The sequence below is a fragment of the Anopheles aquasalis genome, chromosome X (genome assembly GCF_943734665.1).
Source record: "Anopheles aquasalis chromosome X, idAnoAquaMG_Q_19, whole genome shotgun sequence".
Taxonomy (NCBI): Eukaryota; Metazoa; Arthropoda; class Insecta; order Diptera; family Culicidae; genus Anopheles; species Anopheles aquasalis.
This window is the reverse complement of record NC_064876.1, coordinates 4,045,208-4,067,058: the sequence shown is the minus strand read 5'-3', so window position 1 is coordinate 4,067,058 and position 21,851 is coordinate 4,045,208. Positions and strand designations below refer to the sequence as shown.

At 44.6% G+C, this 21,851-nt stretch overlaps 3 protein-coding genes across 5 annotated transcripts; 1 reads left to right on the top strand and 2 right to left on the bottom strand.

Annotated features, from left to right (window-relative positions):
- Nucleotides 1–1,021: 1,021 nt before the first annotated feature.
- On the bottom strand, nucleotides 1,022–7,186 carry LOC126570092 (uncharacterized). Its single transcript, XM_050227610.1, has 7 exons — nucleotides 7,027–7,186; nucleotides 6,702–6,840; nucleotides 5,965–6,079; nucleotides 2,856–4,996; nucleotides 2,362–2,751; nucleotides 1,794–2,251; nucleotides 1,022–1,716 (listed from the first exon to the last, which is right to left on the bottom strand). Exons 2-7 carry the CDS (start codon nucleotides 6,748–6,750, stop codon nucleotides 1,669–1,671), a joined length of 3,201 nt encoding a protein of 1,066 aa, XP_050083567.1. The 5' UTR covers nucleotides 6,751–6,840; nucleotides 7,027–7,186; the 3' UTR covers nucleotides 1,022–1,668.
- A 1,373-nt stretch (nucleotides 7,187–8,559) lies between these two features.
- LOC126572853 (PH and SEC7 domain-containing protein-like) lies at nucleotides 8,560–18,036 on the top strand. 3 transcript variants are annotated; one of them, XM_050232545.1, is made up of 17 exons: nucleotides 8,560–8,731; nucleotides 9,487–9,607; nucleotides 9,743–9,913; nucleotides 10,259–10,325; nucleotides 10,474–10,527; nucleotides 10,603–10,817; nucleotides 10,936–11,002; nucleotides 11,201–11,254; nucleotides 11,326–12,143; nucleotides 12,231–12,773; nucleotides 12,853–13,787; nucleotides 13,882–14,075; nucleotides 14,137–14,323; nucleotides 14,437–14,645; nucleotides 14,784–15,169; nucleotides 15,242–15,379; nucleotides 15,457–18,036. In XM_050232545.1, exons 2-17 carry the CDS (start codon nucleotides 9,572–9,574, stop codon nucleotides 15,691–15,693), a joined length of 4,311 nt encoding a protein of 1,436 aa, XP_050088502.1. In that variant the 5' UTR covers nucleotides 8,560–8,731; nucleotides 9,487–9,571; the 3' UTR covers nucleotides 15,694–18,036. The 3 variants fall into 3 exon arrangements, with proteins under 3 accessions (XP_050088502.1, XP_050088511.1, XP_050088519.1); XM_050232554.1 differs by lacking the exon at nucleotides 8,560–8,731 and adding an exon at nucleotides 8,845–8,913; XM_050232562.1 differs by lacking the exons at nucleotides 8,560–8,731; nucleotides 9,487–9,607; nucleotides 10,259–10,325 and having other exon boundaries at nucleotides 9,787–9,913.
- On the bottom strand, nucleotides 18,011–21,804 carry LOC126572871 (uncharacterized). Its single transcript, XM_050232574.1, has 8 exons — nucleotides 21,488–21,804; nucleotides 21,201–21,379; nucleotides 20,987–21,081; nucleotides 19,666–20,908; nucleotides 18,868–19,565; nucleotides 18,592–18,788; nucleotides 18,320–18,424; nucleotides 18,011–18,248 (listed from the first exon to the last, which is right to left on the bottom strand). Exons 2-8 carry the CDS (start codon nucleotides 21,238–21,240, stop codon nucleotides 18,188–18,190), a joined length of 2,439 nt encoding a protein of 812 aa, XP_050088531.1. The 5' UTR covers nucleotides 21,241–21,379; nucleotides 21,488–21,804; the 3' UTR covers nucleotides 18,011–18,187.
- Nucleotides 21,805–21,851: the final 47 nt, after the last annotated feature.

The following is a 21,851-nucleotide window of genomic DNA, read 5'->3' as shown; positions in this document are numbered from 1 at the left end:
ACGATAACACGTCCACTGCTGGCATGCCACTAACTACTGCTGATCGGTGGAGTCGTAAATGCAGCATTAAAAAAAAACAAAACCGGGAATAAACGACACCAACAAAGAAGGGCAACGCAACGGGCATCTAACAGCACACTCCTAACCCCGCCCGCCAGGTCCGTGGTGCAAACAGATGCGATGGTAATCGAGCATCAGGATAGCGGCTACAGAAAGACCTCAATATAGCTGCGCGCCCCCTGGCGTGCGTGCCCGAATCTTCCCACCGGCATGTTCTTCCCCTTGCTCCTGGATTCATTCGAGCACACATCCATGTCCGACGGGATGTCCGCCGTTTCTGATTGGATCCACGCTCCATGCCCAGCGTACGTAGGAAGCAAAGAGGCAAGCAACGTTAGACGGCGGGTTGTTTGTGGTCTACAACAATGGGAAGAAAACGAAGCGAAAACAGAAAATTGATGAAAGGATGTTGCTAATACCGTCGGCAATCGGTACACGGGCAGCGACCACACAGAGGGAACCACCCGTTTTTTTTTTTCCATAGCCACTGCCAAGATCGAACGTGAGCATCAGTCAGGGTCCGCTTTCTTGCCTGTCTTAAGCTCGAAGCATCGGGCGGCATGGATTGAAAAGCAGAAATAAACTATCAAACCCCGGCAACAAGCGCTCCAGCAACAACCTGTACCAAACAACAGCAGGATCTACAGGGCAGCAGCTATTCTATAAGCAATGCATACTTGATATCCGCAAATAAACAGATGAATAAAAGGAACGCCTTGCTGTTTGTAAAACAATGTTTAATCTTAGCTATACCACAGATGCCGGCCGGCAACGAGGCTCTCGTGCAGCACCACAATGGTCTGCGCTGAACTCATGATCAACGCAATTCAAGGCACCCGATGCAACGCCAACGTAGATGTTCGCTTTTTCTCCAAAAACTATCAAAGGTGAAATGGATCTCTTGTCTACCTTTTTGGGTAATCTTTCAGTGTTTTCATGTTCGAATTCTTTTCACATCACATCGTTGATATCATTTTCCAGTTTTATTAGCAAATAATGTTGGGAATTCAATCAGTTGTTTTTTTTTTTTCTACAAATATCAGTAAAGATCAGAGAATTCAATCAAGCTTAATTAAGGTAACCGGGAGCTATCCAATTTTTTTTTATATATATAGCGGAAGCAATCGACGAAACGGTCCGTCAAGCGGTTAATCACAACGCCCAGTATTTATCTTCGGTCCTTAGTGTTGTTCACTTCACTAGCTATAAAAAGCTGTAAACAGCCTAAATTCTTCACAGAGAGATTACAAGAAATCCTCCGGTTTCTTTCATTACATATACGATACGTTTTGCTTCTTGCTCGCTCCTCGAAAGGTCCTTTCAAACGCTCACTGTTTTTGTTCTCCTGAAACGGTTAGATTACAAAACAACGCGCATCATTGGTTTTTTTTATATTATATACTAAAAAATAGCACTTCTTGGTGTCATTTAGCTACAATTTGTTTTTTTTTGTTTTTCTGTTTTGGAGAACCTTCACATCGATATTTCTATTTCATCTTTTCTATTGTTTGCTCATGAATTCATCTGGAGAATGCCTGACAACAATGGACCTACTCTCGAGCAAGATTGGATGTGTTACATCTGCTACACGTAAGCTCCCTCTAGTATTCACTGCTGCCAAAAGCCCAGCTTACGCTTCATGCAATAATCGGTGGACTAAAAAAGAAAATTATAATATGTTAGATATTTGTCACTCTCTCATTGTCAAGAGGATAAGGGAAGATTTCACTCACCTTGCACTCTTTGGCAGTCTGTTCATCCTTACACCAATAAGAGGGCCCCCAGCTGCACTGGTTCTGGCCAAGCAGAATGGCATGCTGTTTCGGTACATTCTCCGAGACTGCGTCGTCTGAATCCGACTCGCCCGTCACTAACTCGTGATTGTCATCATCATTTCCTTCTTCCGATGCAAACTCTGGCATCGATTCTTCATTCATTGTTGGCAACATTTTGCTGCACATATCGATGTTGACACAAACCTGTTCCCGCTCGATCGAGTGCTTAAGCTGCTTTATCATGCTGATACCGTAGACCGAGAGCAGACGTTCGCACTGGGCGTAATGTTTGGCAGCTAACTCGTTGCAAATACGGCTTGCGTACTTACTGACCTCCTGCTCGACGGGAATCTCACTTAACAGCTCATCGAGTCCCTTGACTGCACCCTGACAAACTGCACATTCGACAATTTCTTCTGCAATGCATATTAATCGTTAGCCGAACACGAAAAAAAACGGATATTTGAATAAATGCATATTCGTATTCGTATGAACACATCATACCGCCATAAACGACCATACTTACTCTTCGACTGCTCTAGCAAAGCAACCTGGTGCTTTTCCTGCGGTTCACATAGCTCCAGCTTTGTGCACATTTGATGTGGTGGCAGGGTGTCCAGGAACTTGATGATCACTTCGCCGTACTGATCGATGAACTTACTGCACTGTTTGTCGATCGTGGCCGGTAGTTTGCTGCAGACGTTGCGCACCGCGCGCTCGATGGTTTCGCGTGTGTTCTTGTCCGCCAGTTCCGATTCCAGCTTAACCATAACGAACTCACAAAGCGCACATTGTGGTGGCTCCGAACCGTACACACTTCCATCGCCACGAACCACCAACGGTGTCGTGAGGACCTGCTTCGGTGGTTCTACAATAGCTGGCTCAATGACGTAATCTAGCAACGCCTCGTCAACCTCTGTTAAACGATGCAATAAAAAGGAAGGGACGATGAGCAATATTAGCGGTAGGTTAGAGTTACTACTAACCCCTACTTATTGCTTATCAACATGATAAACTTACGCTCTTCGATTGATGCTTTCGTGATGCAAAACCCGAGAACGTGACAGATCTCTTTTGGTGACAGTTGCTTCAGTACAAGGTCGATTATCTGATCGGCATGCTTCTGGACGTACTGCTCGCATCTATCGCGATACTCTTTCATGCGCTCGCAAACATGATCGAGGGCATTTTCGATCTCCGCTCTGTTCTTCTTGTTCTTGACGCGTTTCTCGACTTGTTTCACCATCTCCTGGCATACCAGGCACTGCGTCGAGCCGATTGTAGCAGATTCGTCCTCCATTGGCTGTCCGTTGACGGTGTTATCGGGAATTTCATTCGTTTCGATGTCGCCGGAGATGGCCGGGCTGCCACCGATGAGCACCTTTCGCGGCCGTTGCTCATATTCAAGCTCCAAACTCAAAAGGCTCAGATCAGGGCGCTTGTCGACGCAAAGCTTCAAAAACACGCATATTTCTTGGGGTGTAAAGTCGGAAGCCAACATTTCGACCAGTTCTGCGGTATAAGTGTCCACAAAGTCGGTGCACTCCAGGCGCAGCTTCGGTGAGAGGTGCATGCAGAGCCGAGCCAACGCGGACTCGATGTTGTGCTTCGAACGATCGGTTTTTACCGATTCTTCCAGCTGGCTAACAGCGAAAAGACAGAGCGGGCAAGTTGGCTTGCCGTTACCAGCCTGTACATCAACCGACACCTCTACCTGTGCCGGAGCAAACACCTCTGCATCGGGACTGGCTTGAGCCGGGCAGAATTTCAGCGTTGGGCAGATCTGGCGCGGGTCCATCGATTGGATCAGTAGCGCAATTACAGCGTCACCATACAGATCGACAAAGTTGTGACACTCGCCGCGAATGGACGAAGGCAGGCGGTCGCAGGTCGTGCCGACAACATGCTTGATCTCATCCTCGTTCGCCGGTTCACTCAGCGCTTCTTGTACAAAGTGCATGAAGTACTCGCAGAGTGTACAAAACTTGCCATTATCCGTGAGCTGCAGGACGCTTGGGGCACCCATGATACGATCAATCGGTAGTTGAGCTTGTTGAATTTCCATAGCTGACAGAATCGGCTCGTTGCTGCCTAGTATCGGACGACGAACAGCGGAAGAATCAGACTCGTGCTGAACTGCGACTACGACAGGCAACAAAGGCATCAATGGACCATCGGATGGAGTATTCTTGGGGCAAACGCCAATCATGAAGCAGGCATCGTTGCTGTTTAAGTTGCGCACCAAGGTTTCGTAGATCTCGGCGTAGTACTGGTCCACAAGGCTCGTGCATTCTTCGGCAAATGATTTAGTCTGCTTGCACAGTCCTTCTAGTACCTGCTTGAACTCCAGCTCGGTTGTATTCGCAATCAGTACGTCACGCAAATGATCGACCAATTGCTCGCACAACTTGCACGGTACATCGTCGCCATTGCTACAGTCGTTGGTAGTGCATTTCGACGACACCCGAAGAACTCCAACGCCACTAAGCGGGCGTACCTCAATCGAATCCGCATCGTCATGTTGGTGGAAGTTAGCAGCACAAACGCCACTAAGATGACAGATCGCATCAGGCGTCAAGTGCGTGTTGAGGTGTTCGTAGAGCTCACTGAAGTACGTTATTACGATGCTTGAACAAGCATCAGAGTACGATGACATCTGACCGCAGAAGCGTAGAAACCCTTCCAGCACGTTATCCCTATCTGATGCGTGGAATCGCTGCACAATCGTTGTGGAAATGTCGTTACATTGCTGGCAACCGAATTGCTGGTCAGCTTGCTCGCTCATTTCGCTGGATTGCGGTGATTTGGTAGCAGGCATTTCAGCAAGCATCTTATCGATGGCCGCATTATTGCACAGTCCAGCCACACTGCATACTACGTTTGGGTTCATCTGCGAGGCAAGCGCCTCTACTAGTTCCGGAACAAAGTCGTCTGCCATTTTTCGACACTCCTTCTTCACCACTTTTATCGGTATCAAGTTGCACGAACCTTCGAAAACAGCCTTCAGGTCAGACTGTGTTTCGTTGCTTTCGAGCTGGTCGCGCGCTTGACGCACCATATCCAAACAAATGTTGCAGATCTCATCGTTATCCACTGGATACCGATGTGTCTCCCACACCGATTGAATGCAGTGAGAAACGGCACCGCACGATTTCGCGTTGCTGATGGACAGAAAAATGAAAGAATGCTATTCAAAATGTTTTCTTTTTATCGAATACCACAACAAATACGACCATTGCTGGTATCATGCTAAAAAAAAACCACTGTAACTTTAAGTAAATTTGCAAATATGGTGGTGCAACATGGATGGTGGTAATTGTACATCATCAAACTAAATCAGCAAATGCCAGTCCAGGAAAGAATAATTGTAGTCAGGAACAGATGCAATAACGCAACCATTTGGGTATGATCCATGAAAGCATCTCAACACAATTATAGAATCATCAATGATATGCATAATGTTCGCCGCATGGCAGACCATGTTACGCTAAAGGGTTTTTAGCCTTTTTGTAACGTGAAGAAATGTAGCCTCGATCAATTTATGATAAATAGATATTCATTATTATTTTTTAAATCAATAAGGCATTGCGAGAAGCTCGCTGACACAGTAATGCCAAATATAAGTAAGCCCATTTAATAACATTTAGTAATCTACTGACGCAACCGCTCAAGGCTTTAACTAGCTACAGCACATTACTCTAAGCTGCGACCTTGTGGCAACATTTCACTCCGCACCTTCGTCACTTCACGTAGAGACGAGCAGACGCCATGGCCACTCAATAAGAACATCCAGGTTGTGATTATGCAATGTACAAATCCCTTAGCCTTGCAATGCGGGGAAGGGCAAATATTTAAAATGGTACGTTGAGCATAAATTGGATCTAGACATGACGACTGGATCAGAAGCGCCAGTTATGTGCTTCCATTCCATTTGTGCTACCCACAGGTAAGCCAATATGTAAACCGCATTCTGCATAACGAACAAAGTTAAGCTTGCAGATTCGCCATACACAAATAATAATATCGATGTGATCAACAATATTGAAGGTGAATGTCCACCCGGTAAAGGACGCTTGTAGGACATTTAAATGCTAACGAATGAGAAAGCGCGTGTAATGCTATAACTTGCCTTAGATTAGCACACCAGTAGGTCGGTCCCCAGGTACACTCTTTGGCGCCCAGCATATGCTTGGTACCGGCTTCAGTCGCCTGCTTGATTGGTGAGCCTTGTACGAATGCGAGGCCTGCAACACGTGATGGTTGGTTGATGATCGCCATGTTCCGGTGAGCGAAAAGAGATTAACAACATATTAGAAATGTAATATACTTAATGTTCTACCGAATATATAATGTGCTTCATATCCTACAATTCCGATTATAAAATCGGTTCATGTGTTATCAACCTCAATCGTCCCATGTATTCTTTTGCTTTCATGATCATGCTTTTGTTCCATTGCGTTGAAAAAATCCTTGCAACAAGATCTCGGTGTACGAACATTTATGCATTATCAAAAAGCATTATCAGTAACATTGAGCCTTGGACTTACTCACTCCCGAGCGCAACGCATACATCGATGCCATGAATGCGCATTTTCAACAACAACTCGCTTTATCAGTCATGAACAAAGGAAAAGGCTTCGCTCCCAGTCATCATGTTTCACATACACGCAAACTATCTCGCTAATATTCTGCTACGGAATTTCAACACAACAAACCAATTTAATCGCGTTCGCGTTTGCACTGATAGATCGTCGAATGGCCCGCTATTGAGCACAGAAGCCATATGAGTCAGAAAAGGTTCGCGAAGTCGCGCTACAATGCTAACTACTAAAAAATTGCAGGCTAAACGAATTTTGTTTTACTTACCCATCAACAACAGCAAGCAGCCTACCGCGGCAGACAGGTACTTCTCCATTTCGTACCCGTGTACACAACCAACCTTGCCGAGTTTATTTCTCTGTCTCCACCGAAAACAATGTAGTTAGATCTCGTTGTAAGTTAGAAGCTAAAAGATCAAGAATATAGAGGGAAACATTAACGGCGTCATGAGTCATAGGCCAGAGAGAGAGATAATCTTTAGCAAAACATTGATCAAGCTTCCACAAACCAACGACGCAAAAACAATCGTAAGCGTTTGTATTAATATTTTGCACCGTTAATATTTACTTGCTTCTGTTTAACTTCTACTTACTTTCCTCAACTCTTCCTAACTATTTTTCTGAACACCGAAACTCTCTTGTTGTTCACACTTTTATGCTCAACAGCCGAACGTAAAATGATGGCAATTGATTGGATCTTCCGCGTAGTAGGCTCGGATCGGCTGACGTACCTCGATGACTGGCCGTCTACGTCTTATTGGGCGGTAAAGGAGTGAAGAGTCCAACACAATTTTAGCTCTCCAGAAACACAAAGGAATAACAGAGAAGAACACTCGTAAACGGGTACATATAAAGCACACACACAGACATACCTCATACACACAGACACATCGAAAAGCAAATCATTCACAGTGGTGCGCTACAATTGTGCTTCTACTTACAACTGGAGCGTTAAAAACAAAGGTAAAAAAGATTAAAACCATCAGCAAAATGGTAGAGTAAAAGATTGAAATAGGCTCCCCGACTCACGGTGAGTTACTGAGTGACCGAAAAAAACACTTTTTAACTGATTACATGGATAAAAAACTAAAATATACCCCCCCCCCCCCTAACTCAAGGAGAGTTACTGAGTGACCCCAAAAACCGCTTTTTAACTGATTAAATGTATCTTTTTCACCCCTCCCTCCTCCCAAATACATTAATTTACGTTTCCGCATATTTTTATTAAGTTTTTGTTGCGAAAAAACCGCTTTTTAACTGATTAAGTGTAACTTTTTAACCCTTCCCCCCCCTTCCTTATTACATTAATTTACGTTTCCGCATATTTTAATAAAGATTTGGTTACCAAAAATGTTGAAATTAGTGATTTTTTAGGTAACTCAGTAGCTCACCGTGAGTTGGGGGGGGGGGGGGGGGGGGGGGGGGGCTATTTAAGTCTTTTACCGCCCACTCGGGAACATGCGGGAACGTAAATAAATGTATTTGCGAGAGGCGAGGGATGAAAAGTTACATTTAATCAGTTACGAAGGGACTTTTACGATCACTCAGTAACTCTCCGTGAGTTTTAAAGCGTTAAAGGTAAAAGACTAAAATAGGCCCTCCCACTCACGGTGAGCTACTGAGTGACCAAAAAAACCGCTTTTTAACTGATTAAATGTATTTTTTCCACCCATCTCCCTTCCCTAATACATTAATTTACGTTTCCGCATATTATACTGGAGATTTGGCTGTCAAAAATGTAGAAATGAAAAAATGTAGAAATTGGCGATTTTTTCGGTCACTATTTTAGTCTTTTACCGTAGCTTTTTTTCGGTCACTCAGTAGCTTACTGTGAGTGGCGGGGCTATTTTAGTCTTTTAACCTTTATTTTTACCTTTTAGCGGTCTATTCGCGCTCTATTCTTTTAGTCCTTTTAGCGGTCTATTCTTTTAGTCGGACGGGTTAACCGTGCTTTTCAACCTCTCCTCTATTGAGATGCCGTGAAGCGGTTGTGAAGAACAAATTGCCCAGTGGGTAGCTTGTCTGTTCCAAGAACATTTTGTACGCGTTTGTCATTTTCTGTGTGACAGCGGCTTTATGTAGAAATAGCTGTACATGTACAGTCTTTGCTAGCAAATCGGTGTGTAGGTACGGAGCGTTGGTGGGTACAAACACTAGCAACGACGGAACGCCCGTGTACCGTTTTTTGAAATCCCCGAATACCACTAGCCCCCGACGGCGGTGGACAAATGTCCTCGTTGTGATAAGTAACGCGGGTCGGTTGAATGGTGGTGCCAGCGTAAGCCAGAAGGATTGCAGGTGCGTACCCGATTGGCAAGGTAGTCGTAACCGTGTCCGAGGTTCCGAGTGGATCGAAGCAAGCGGGCGGAGGTTAGAGTGTGCGAATATGGCCAACATGTGTCACTAGCAGGCAGAAGTTTGGAGAAAGTCGGCGTTCCAACAGCGGCTACGGTCCGTTCCCGTGGGCAGAGCCGATGTGGGTATGTGAGTGCGCGCGTTTGTGTGCCGCTGACCGAACCACCGCCGCAATTTCGGCGGTGTTTTTTCTCGTATTACGGCGGTTCTGTTTAGTTCGCCTCTAACCGAGAACTCTGTTCCTGTTCCACATTTCAATCCGAATTGCTCTACAGTTTTGGGTTGGGCTTGCGACTTAAGCAAATGCGCATTTCGTAAAACCCCCATCATCGACACATCGACATACATCAGCTAAATACCAAAAGAATGCTAAATCAACCGTCAAAATAGAACCGCCGGTGTATGTACAACAATGGTACTATCATGCCGAACCATCCATCCATCAACCAACCCAAACGAACAATCAAACCTAGGCTAGGGAACGTGTCGCTTGTGAAAGAATCTGAAAGCGTGTTTTCCTAGGCAGTAGGCGGTGGCCGCTACCGACCGAGTTCAGCCGAGCTGCGTGTTGCTGGCCGCTAACTTTAGCTTGTTGTCGGGTACTCAAGCAGGAATTTTCCAGACTAAACTAGAGCACACCTAGCTGTCGGAGTTAATAAAATAAGTGCGTGATTTTTTTTTCTCAAACAAATTTTCAGATCGGCGAAGGTGAAGTGCATAACTCAACCCAGGTGTAAAATATCGTACTGACCACTGCACCGTCTGTGAACTCAGATAAATCAAATGCGGCCCTTCCGCAGTAATCGGGCCGAACAGCAGGTAAGTAAGCAGCGGCTGATCGAGACGATGAAAATTGAGTATTGGAAAAATATATATATATATATATATATATATATATATATATGTTTGTGTATGTGTGTGTATATATTTTAATGTGCTTTGCTATCCTTTTAGCCTCGCCGTGCTACTGCGACGCGTCGGGCTGCTGCGGCGAAAGAAGTAGTAGTCACACTCAGGCTAGTCAAGGGGCTAACCTCTTTTGGCATGAAGCTGCAGCAGCTCAGTACTGGCGAATTCGTGATTGCTAACATCATCGAAAACAGTCCGGCATCTTTATGTCCCAAGGTTTGTTATCCTTTCCAAGATATATTCTGTTAAAGCTGTGTATCTCAAAACCCAAGCGCCCTAATCAGTTCTGACAAAAAAAAAAAAAATACGTTCGTTGCTGACTGGTCCGCGTCGGGCGGGATGGTTTTGCATCGCTTTATATGTTTCGTTGTAATTACTTCAAAAAAGTCAAATACCTAAAACAATCGCTGCGTATATTGTGGTTTGATCACTAGTTTTAATAAGCACTTCAATTTTGACTTTGGCACGCTTTGTTTCATTATTATTCTCATTTCTTTTCATTATCCTGTATTATTGCACATTAATCACTAACTATGCGTAACTAATATTTTCTTCTTGCAGATGGAGATTGGCGATGTGGTGCTTTCTGTGAACAATTCGGTTCTGTTAGGACAGAAACCGTCTTTCGGTACTTCACTCAGTCTTCTACAAGCCCAAACAGCTTCACAACTATAATTTAAGCACACGCTGTTTTAACATATTCCGTTGCATTTTCGGATTGCGCGTGATGTATTGGGTTTCTAATCTATCTTCTTTTTTTTTCTTTCTCGTAACAGCTCACCAAGCCATACGTCTTTCTCCTAAGACAATGCATTTACGTTTAAAAAAAGGTACGTGTGCGAAGGCTGGTTTGACAGCACAATAGAAACTCGTTGTTATCATTAGTTTTTGATTTACCATCGCAGATCCAAACGTCAAAGAGAATGTTCATCGAATGTTCAAGATTCCGCGGGCTTCAACCGGAATGGACCCTAAAACTAAAGAATATACTATAAATATAGTAACTCCATGTAAACCAAACGACGAAACCGGTTATGGATTTCATCTCATTAATACCGACATAGTCGACCACGCGATTTGTGAAATACTTCCCGGATCACCGGCTGCTGCATTTGGTCAGGTACTTTTTGAAGGCAGTGGAATATTCAAATGATCACGACTGAAATTGGAGAATTATTTAAAAAAAAAGCAGGATGAAATCAGAATTATACTTTTTTCCTTCCATCTGTTCCTTTCAGATCGAGATTGGTGATTTTTTCATTGAAATCAACAATCAGGATGTGCGATATAAGGCACCTTTCCATGGTAAGGGTTTGTAGAATTGGTGTTAATAGATAGTGCTTCAGTGCATGTTTGATCTTTAACAGCATCATTGTTGTTTGAGAATTTTTTTTTATTATTCTTAAGATATTCGATTTCAAAGCGATTGCTAATACATTCATACAATGGTCAGAAATTCCAGGCAAAGCAAAGTTTGCAATATCAATTGTGTCCTTTTTTCAGTTCTCAGATGTCTTCGTCTCGCAAAAGTGCCTATAGAGGTACGACTTGGGCGTGGTATGTATTGCATATTATTCGTAATGGAATATATACTTCTTAGAGCTAATGTTATGCTTACTTTGACACAGTTTCAACCGTAACGTGCCACATTCAGCAGCATATAGAAAATAGTCTACGAGTAAAACGAATGTCCCAGTCGCAAAAGGATCTGAGCGAACCATCAACGAGTGATAATGAAGAACTGAGTAACGAGGAAGCGAAAACAAGCGGAAGCCTAAATTCATCTCCTCAGAAAGCGTCTGCAATTCCTTCGCGTCGAGCAATATCGGCCCTGGACGCCAAAGAAACCACACCTTCCTGGTTGCCACTTCAGGACAACAAAGAACGGAAGCGACCATCAGTCAGCAGCCTTAACCAAACAGAATCCGCAAGCCGTCTCTCCAAGGTTCCCTCTCGCATGTTCGTCCAGGATCCCACTCCACGGCAAAAGACCGCGGATAACTTCGTTGGCCAACCCATCTCTTCCTCCAAACGCGATGCCTTGGAGTTTTTGCCCACGTCGTCTTGGATTCCGCTCCAGGACAGCAATAGTCGGAATCGGGCCAAAATCCCTCGCTCCAACCAATCGGAGTCAAGTGCACGTCCTTCGAAAATTGTTCCTCCTTCTAAAACGTCCTTCAGTGAGCAGCTGGGTCCACTGTCACTCGCACGTGCCACTCGCACATGTCAGTCGGAGCCAGCTACTCGGCGATCCAGGATTCCACATTCAACAACGAGCCCTCCCAGCTCCCTTAAGTCTTCGGAAAAGGTACTCTCAGGGCGTCATCACACACCTACCCAAGTGCCCCGTCCGCTGCAGACGAAAGAAAGCGTCAACAGCGATGGAAATAAAAGTGATACGAAGCAGCTTTTGATGGCTGTGACGGCCCAGCTCATTGAAACAGATGTAAGTATTGCAAAATAGCAGAGCAAATGTAAGCAAAGCAATATCGCGTGAATATTACATTCTGATTCTGTGTGTGCCGTCTTCTAGCTTCCAATTCCTTCCCAGCATCAAAAGAATAACAATTTGCCCGAAGGATGTGACGATTTGTCGTCGGCTCCGACGAGCGTGTCGAAGGAACAATCAAGTAGCGTGAGCAGCAGCATGTTAATGGATGGTGCTCAGGATATAGACGACGACCAAACACAACCACCGACCACTTCTTCATCGCTCTCGCCCACCGACGTTGAAAATGTTGCAGAAGGTGGATACGGTGGCGCCAAACCTAAGACGGAATCACCGCTACACGGTGCTTCGAGTGCCAACAATAATTTCGGCGCGTATACCACCCCCGCTGCTCCACCGAAAGAGTACACTTCCGTGAGTAAAAGCGGCATGAATGAAGGAGCGCTTATGGGTGTCAGAACGGCACAGTTGTGCGATATGACAGGCTTCCGGACGAGTCGTTCTGAGGATCATCTACAACAGTCCCAGCGCGACGGAAGTATGGGGTCCGTGATTGTCGTGGACTTCGACGAAGATGTTAATAGCTCATTGAACACGCTGCTTGACACGCGCCCAGATTATCACACCGTAAGCTTTTCTGAATAGGCTGCTTGTACATACTTAAATTGAATAATCAATTGTCGTTATACCTTTTGGCTTTTTGCAGGTTGCTCATGAGCGCTATTCAGTGTCAGCTGTGAAGTCAATTTCTAGTTCCGTCAGTTCATCACAACAGCATTCGGTCAGCGAAAGCCCTGCGTCACCCACCTCCGTTTCCTCCTCAATTATGGGCTCTTCTGGTGGGTCGCACGATGTTTCACACCATCACGAACAACAACAGAAAGCCCACGATCTTCGCACTGATTCGGCCAAAGGGAGCTACGTGGACGCGAGCAGCCTGTCGTGCGCCGTGCCAATAGCAGCTAACGATGATGTGGCAGTCGGTGGGGGGGGCCCTTCCAGGTCATTCACACAACATTCCGTCATTCGCCCCGGGGAGTTCAGTATGTCGGAAGCTATTTCGAACCTATCCAGTCCGGATTATCAAGAAAACGCGCTGCTAAGCGCCAAAGACGATCTCGAGATCGGCATTTCGGATATCAGCGACTCGGACTCGACTATCCTCGCCTCAGACAATCGGGGTGAAACAGCAGCTGCCCCGCCTGATCGCGCATTTTTGGGATGTCCCAGCGTATCAATGGCTAGTCGGCTGATAATCAATACAGCCGCAGATCATTCCTTCGGTGTTCTGAGTAACGCGGACGCATATGACAAACGTAAGGAAGATCCTTCTAATTTGTTGGACCAGGAAATAATACATAAGACAGTAGCCGACATCACAGGCAGTAACAACTCGTCGACAGAAAACGGGGACGAGGCAGCCGGTAGAAGCGAAACGACGGGTAGAAGCGAGGTGAACATTCGTCTTAGTCACGAAGCCTCCCCGCCCGTTTCGGACGATGGTAGTGATACTGACTCGCTGAACTCGTTCCAATATTCCCCAAAAGCGGTGGACATTCCATCAGCTGAACGTCTTGCCAAACGACTCTTCCATTTGGATGGTTTCAAGAAAAGCGATGTATCCCCGCACCTGTACAAAATGTAAGTTAATTTGACGATAGTCACACAGGCTGTCGGCACTTTATTGGCTCATTTATCACAATGTTTTTGTAATCATTCTTTTATCTACTTGCAGTAATGATTTCAACGAGGTAGTCGCTAGGGAGTATTTGAATTATTTTGATTTCAGAGGCCAACCGTTAGACGTCGCTTTACGCGTCTTTCTCGAACGGTTCTCTCTATCCGGCGAAACGCAGGAGCGTGAACGAGTACTGCAACATTTCGCCAATCGTTATCAATCTTGCAATCCGCAAGAATTTGCCAACTTAGGTGAGCACATACGACCTCAATCTATCTTGTTGTTTGTGTCTAACACTATGGCTGCTTTTAGATGATATACACATTCTTACATGTTCCATGATGATTTTGAACATGGATCTACATGGAAATAAAACAAGGCGTCCCATGACTGCTGGCCAGTTTGTTCAGAATCTATCATTTCTAAAGGAACAGATAGGAGAAGAGAAACTACGCAAATACTATAACAACATAAAAAGCCAACCGCTCGAGTGGGCTGTGTAAGTTAAGAACATTAATGTGTCACTCTAAATTATGTATCTTAAGTGAACATACGTGATATCGTTACCGGCATGATAAACCTAGATTAAATGAACTTAATTTCAACCAACAGAGACGACGAGTCTGAACTAACCGGTAGCACTGATAGTGCTGGCAATACACATACCGGTGGTGGTGCTGAATCTAACACCAGCGGAGGAAGCCTTCAAGGGCCACCGGTTGGGCCAAATCCGTTCCTGGAGATACCGATGACGTCAGACGTAGTGTATAAGAAGGGATACGTATCTCGGAAGTGGTGTTACGATGAGAACAGGAAGAAGAGTAAGTATGCTTTATTTTAACAATGCCGGGAGATGATTGAGCGATCCTTCCATTATTATGAGGATGATTGCTAAAGTCTCACCGAGCAATGCCATAATTTGAACCATATAGCTTGCTGCTCATTTCTATCCTTGATAGTTCCTTTTGGGCGCCGCTCTTGGAAGATGGTATACCTGACCCTTAGTAAACTAATCCTCTACCTGCACAAGAACGAGCAGAGTTTCGAAATCAGCCCAGTACCGACTCCGGTAACCGTACAGTTCCGTAATTGTATCCGCATACATCACGCACTAGCAACGTGCGCTAGTGATTATACGAAGAAACAGCACGTGTTTCGCCTGCAGACTGCTGACCAGGCCGAGTTTCTGGTGCAGACAGGCGACTCGAAGGAGCTGCAGTCTTGGGTGGATAACATCAACTATGTTAGTGCTGCCTATTCGTCGCCGCCGATGGAAGGTGGCGTTGGAAGCCAGCAGCACTTCCAGAGAACAAGGTTACCTCAAAAAGAAACTCCACTGCCGTTGGTAAGAAACCTCCTCGTCAATAGTCCGTTTTCCTGCAAGCAGCTAACTGATTTATTTGGGTTTTGTTTGCAGGCGCAGCAACTAGCGTCACACGAACGTCAGGTTTGCAAGCTGGAACTGGAACTTGGTGAACACCGGGCTAGCACTGTACCCCCTCGAGGTATGGCGAACCAAAACTACCGCGAAAAAGAGCAGTACTTAGAGTACGAGGTAAGCAACGAATCAAGTGTTTTTTTTTCTCATATGGAAAGTAATCGTTAGATCATCCCAAAATTGATTTCTTGTAGCTGAAACGGTACAAAACTTATTGTAACATATTAAGCTCTCGGCACAGCCTGACTTTGGTTGATGGTTCCAATAAGTCTGATGATAGGACAGCCGTTGTCACACCTGATAATAACGTACCGGCAGGCGAGCAGATCAATGATCAGCTGCTGGAATCCACGAAACCTGTCAATGTTAGTGAATCACCGCGAGGCGGTATCAACAAGGCAGCCGATGCCGACAATAACCGGCTCACTTAGTCAGAGCCGACTAAAATATGAATCAACTGTTCACATCGAAGCTGTTGTGATGATAGAACCGGGGGTGACGCTGTGACACTCCGCGTATAATACAACCGAATTAACACTGGAACCATGCGATTAGCGTAAAGTAGCATGGGAAGACGAGCGCGATTTGATATCACTTCCCCGTCGAGCACAGTATTCTTTGTTATAATTTGCTCAAAAGCGCGTGCTCTCCTGAAGAAGCGATCAGATAATCTAACATTTAAAAATAATTACAGCACGGAGCACGCTGAAGTAGAATACGAAATAGATGCAAATACTGCATTTAATTTGTTCTTAGTAGCCTAATGGCAGTATTTATGATCACTAACCATTTCCTTTCACATGTAGAGGACCGGCCATTTGGTGATAGTTGGGAGAGGAGGTTGACGCTGGTTAGCTAGATAGAGCAGCAGCCCAGTACCATGCTTGGCTAAGTATGACTGCATGTTAAGAGAGTGCGAGAAGATAAGAAACCATAGCTCGCGTGTTCCGTAAGACTGCGCACTTGGCGACGGTAGGTGCGCTCTGGCGCTATATTATTTCAGTAAAGAAATAGAATATACGGTGGTCGAGGCTGGGCAACCATTATTTATATTACTTCGACGCGACTGTCCACGACACATTCGTTGTTCCTAAATTAATTGACAGACGCAACATACCTGGTGGAATACGCGGTAGAGTAGAATGCCTATATAAATCATTGTTAATAAAATAAAACTCTTCATGCTTCTATTTTACTAAAACTGACCATTTTATGGATTCGTGTGCAATCCCGACCTATTTAGTGTTCATGTCATATTATTATCAATGACTTCGGGCGGAGAATTTTTGTCTGTCTGTTAGTGAAGTCATGAGTGTTGCAGCAAGTGTCTGAATTTGTCATTTCCGGTTTGAAGGTTCCATTCGACGCAGACATCCGCACCATATACGAATATTACAAATATCGACGGCATGTCACTTTGAATGCTCACATTCCTATTGATCGGATACTGCATTCTTAACTGTGTAAAGCTTCATTTGTGGATCATTCTTCTCAAGGATGAGAAATCAGAAATCTACGTCGAACACAGTCGTTATGTTGATGATTTTATGATCAAGTATGAAGATTCGCTGGTAATATTTGCCTTTATACTAGATCATGATTCGATGATCATTAGAGAGAGCATGTAGATCTCTACTGAATGAAATCGATAAAGCTTCAAACGACTACTACTACGAGACGAAAAATCGTTATCGGAATATTCTTCAGGAGGTCAGGACCGCTCGTCGGTTAAGTAAGTAAATTCGTTAATTTTATACCAACGAGATGAACAGTGAATATAGTAATAATAATTGGACAGCTTTAGCAATGAATTTATGTTTAGACAAGCATGGTAGTCAAGCTTATTGTTCGTCCACCAGATATTTAAAATACCAGCTCTTCTGATGCGTAAACCAACCCAACCAAGACTGGCCATTCGTGCTACTGCTGAGAAAGATATTACATAAACGTATGGCCTATTTAAACCAAAATGATTCTGATTAATTAAGAGATTTTCTAAAGTAGCCTTTACGGACGAGGTTCGAGTACAGGAGCCGCAATGCATGCACCATGTAAGGTGGAAGACAGTAATTAGAAATATGTTCCTTCGAGTTATTTCTCATGGCGCATAAGGGTCTGATGGTTGAGATTCAACCATATCACAATTAACAACATCACTATCTCCATCGCAACAGCACTAAGTTCCTAGTGGTCAACGTTTCTGTTGGCAGAAGCAATCCTGTTTTAATAATTCCACCATCTCCGCAATTTCCTTTTACTAATTTCTTTTATAAGGCGTCTTGAGCATAGAATTACCGTAAAACTGTTTATTCAGAATTATGGATCCAGAAAGAATAAAACACACGATTCATAAGATCCAAGCAAATGAGTCAACTTGCCTCATGCCAAATATAACACCAGAACACCCGGGCGGTTCAAATCACACGCGGTAATGCTATTGACCAACACGAGTAGGCTGTGAATGTTAATATCTTCAAAAAGAAATATGGTTATTACCAAAATAGTCCTTTTATGAATTGCTCCCTTTCGCCTGAGCATTTTTTTCGTTCTGTTAATTCAATCATTCCTTTTATTGCCGCTATCTCAATGCGCTCTCTTTACCGACCGGTTTGTTCATACTAATGAAATGACGATATTCACAAACGTCAGATTGTATTTCAATCCTAATTGACTTGTTGAATATTTTTAATTATATAATAGGCAGATGCTTTAGCATACAGCACATCCAAAATGAGTGGTACAACCGAATGAGAAATACAACAGTTTTGTACGCATGTTTATTAGCTGATTGATTGGCTTGACTAACTAATGTATACGTTAATCAAGGGGGGCTAACGCAGTATTTATTTTTTATCGTGAAGCGAAAATACTTCCTGAAGAAACTATGTTCCTACTAACTTGCCAGTATTTTGTTTACAAATTTATCTACAACCGTACTTTCAATGACTCCATTCGCTGATTAATACGCTTCCGCAACTCAGCATACCTAGGATGGAAAAAAATATTGCCAATATCAATTGTATGGTAAATTATTCGTACATGGTATGTGATATTTACTTAAAGCGTATCCGGTGCAATTCTCGCTGCTCTTCTTCGTGATAGCGGTCGAGAATAGCTCTACATTCTGGTATGGAGAGATTCAAAAACTGAGCCACTTCGCTGCTGCTTAATGTAATGGACAAAAAAGATGCATAGCAATCAAATAATAATAATTCATGATAATCACCGGAATCATGTTCCAAACCGTAATAATCATCCGTAATAATAATGCACAAAGAACAGTTTTGCTTTTAAAAAGCAGTATTTTTGCTTATTTACTGTATACATACCTTATTTCTTGAGTTTGCTGCCCATCCATCAGAAATATGCGAGCGATGTCCTCGTGTGGTCCGAGTACCACGCGCGTCACAAGAGGATAATCGTCGTCCCGAAGCTTTTTTTGCTCGCCATTATCTCGCACAATAAACAGTGCAAAATTTTCCGCCTTTGATTCAACTTTATACTTTTCCAACAGTAAATTTATAACCTATATGAGCGGAAAACATTTTTAAGAATAAAGCCCATTTAAAATTCCAAACCAATACATTCAATTGCATTCAACCAACCTCTTGCGTGCTCACCAATGAGGAGACCCAGACATTCATCTGTGAACCATATGGTGGAGTGAAGAATGACGTTTCTCGATTATAGAAGTGGCCATTGATTGAACAACGACGCTTCAGCTTCGTCCTGGATCTTCTGTTGCCTGATCGGCGCTTGATTGCAGTTGATCCCGTTTTAGGTGGTTTGCGCAACACAACACCATCGTCGGTAACGGCGTGGTCATTGATCGTGGCACTGTACTCTGACGACACTGTTGATGTCACGGATGGTATGGTTGAACGAGCGACACAGCTTTCCAGCTCGTCGTAACAATCCATCCGTATGCGAATTGAATTGGTCGTTCGAACAGACGGTTTCACAGTTTCCGAACCAACACCAATGGATTCGTCAGTATCTTTTTCATCATCGTCACGCTGACATCTAACGTCATCATCGTCGCTATCAACGAAACTGTTGCCGGAATATTGCAGTCCAGCTGACCTAGAACGCAATAAACCGCGATCAGCGGTCCATGAGTCTGTGTCAGTGGTTACAGGAGAGGTACTAAAGGCTTCGCTACCGGCAGTTACACCACCATCGGATGAACCAGCCTCCGACAGCGAAGGAATTGGAACTTTTAGTTGTGGTGTATTTTCTATATATCGTTTAGATCGATCCACAGACAGATTTTCTCTCCTGGCAATGGACGAACTGCTGCAGGCTGAAAGAATATCAGCCAGAGAACATGTATTATTGTTATTGTTACTGCCACTAATCTTCTTTAGTGATTTTTGATGAATGCGGCTAGTAAATATGCTTACCTGCGTTACCAACAGGAGAATTATCATTCCGAACCTGTTCATCAGAAAGGCTACAATGCATCACACCATCGTTGTATAACTTCAGGGAATCATTAATGCGTGCTGGGTCTATTGGTTGATTATGTTTTAATGTGCCGTGGGTAGTTTTCAAATCGGCCGTGCCATCCATGAATTCGCGATTGATCTGTCTCTTGAAAGCTTCGAAATCATGTGACCGTAGCGTTGCTTCCGGCGTCTGGAAGTTGTCCTCTCCTTCATTGGAAGTCGTCGTTACATCAGTCCTGGTTTCGACATCATTCACTGCCGACCGAGATTCGTTTGTTGCCAGTGTCACTGACCCACCGCTGCTATCGCCGGAATCGGCTACATTTGGCGTTAATGTCTTGTAGTCTGTGATTGTATCAGTGGTTACACTTTCACTCGCAAAGCTAGCCTCTGCTTCAGATTCCATATCAGCGGTACGTGCCGGCATTGGGGACGGCATCGTACGATACAGCTTTTCGCTATCATCCATACGCCGCTCCACTTGCAGCAAATCATCGAACTCATCCCATGTGAGCTGCTTAACCTCGGAAAGCTTGGAGGGTAGTGTGATAAACTTGTTGTTCGCGCCATGACATGGAGAGGCTTCCTTCGAAGACTCGCCCGAATTGGGCTTTGAATCGATTGAAATTAATTCGGAAGAAAGGCTCAATGTGTCGTACGAAATGCTCTCAGAGATGGTCGTTGTATCGTTGGTGCTATCAGGCTCGGTATAATTACATGAGCTGTTCGTCTCCGCGACCGTTGTTGCACGTTCGTTGTTAGCAGACAGTGGCGTCGTCGTGGCGACTGGGAATATGTTTTCTTTCTCGTCCACCAATGATACAGAATTGCTCTGGCGATAGGAGTTTCTCTTTCGCACAGTCACGACAGTACGCTGGTCGTCATCCTCTTTTAAGTGGATCATACCCTGTACGCCCCAATAGATGCGCAGCGCACCTTCGAGCACTAATCGGCCGTTCACCTCGCGACTCCGTATCTCCAGACTTTTGTTCGTATGGAATTGGTTGTAGCTACGTAGTCTTGACTCCAGATGATTTCGTGGTACCGAAGGCCCAGCCGGTGAGCGCAGAGCTGCCTGTTTTTTCTGATCGGGCTGACCATAACTCTTATGAGACTCAACGCGTGTACCGTGACCGAATAACTGAGGGCCAAAGAGGGCCCCATAGCATGGCACATGGCAATAAGGTACTCCTTTATGCTGGAACAAACAAAAGACAGACAAGAGTAAAACAAACAAAAAAGCAAAACTGGCACAACAAGCTCAATAACCACTTACCTCGGCGTGCTGGCCCGGATTTAGCCGCTTGCCACACTCTTCGCACCGCAAACATTCGGGATGCCAATCATAGCCGAGCGACTGTTTACGTTCCGCTTTACGAGGGAGCGGCAAAAGCAGAGCAGAGGAAAGGGAAAGAAATGAGTAAACATCCATTACTAAGGCGCGTTTTGGCCGAAAGAATGGTATAAAGAGCAGAGATAGAGTGATTTACCGAAAAAGACCGGTTTGCCACATTTGTGACACTTCCACATTACTCTGGCCTAATCCGCAGGGCTGTTCCGAATACAACGAGCAGCAGGGCTATCCCGAGCCACCGAACACCTGATACCAGTGCACCCGTTTTGCTTCCCACACCGCTTATCACAGGTGTACAACGAGTGTGACAATCAACTAAACGGAGCAAAGGAAATGGAGCAAAATACGGCCCATGTTAGTACCGAAAGTGATTGGCCGAGGAAGCAGGGGCCGTAAGCAAGAGATTTTATAATTACAATTTACCTTAATCAAAATGGCGCCGCTTTAAGCCATTTTGCGTAGGATGGTGAAGCTGAGCACACAATTCTGTTCGGTTGAAATGGAATAGGCGCGTGCGATTGGAATCCGCTGCGCACGCAGATTCCACAAGTCGCCACGAGGCTCACCTTATCGATAGCTCGCGTACGTAAAGTATTCCTGCGTCGTTCAGGCTTCGCAACGATAAACAACAGCACTACACAATAATTCCGAGAACAACTGCAACATTTCTCAAACACAACTACAGCAATAACAACGGCGAAATCGTGGCGAACACTGACAGGGGCCCGGAGCAAATGAGAGAAAAGTCAAGCCCCTTTCGATGGAAGCTTCGTGCCCACGAACCTTT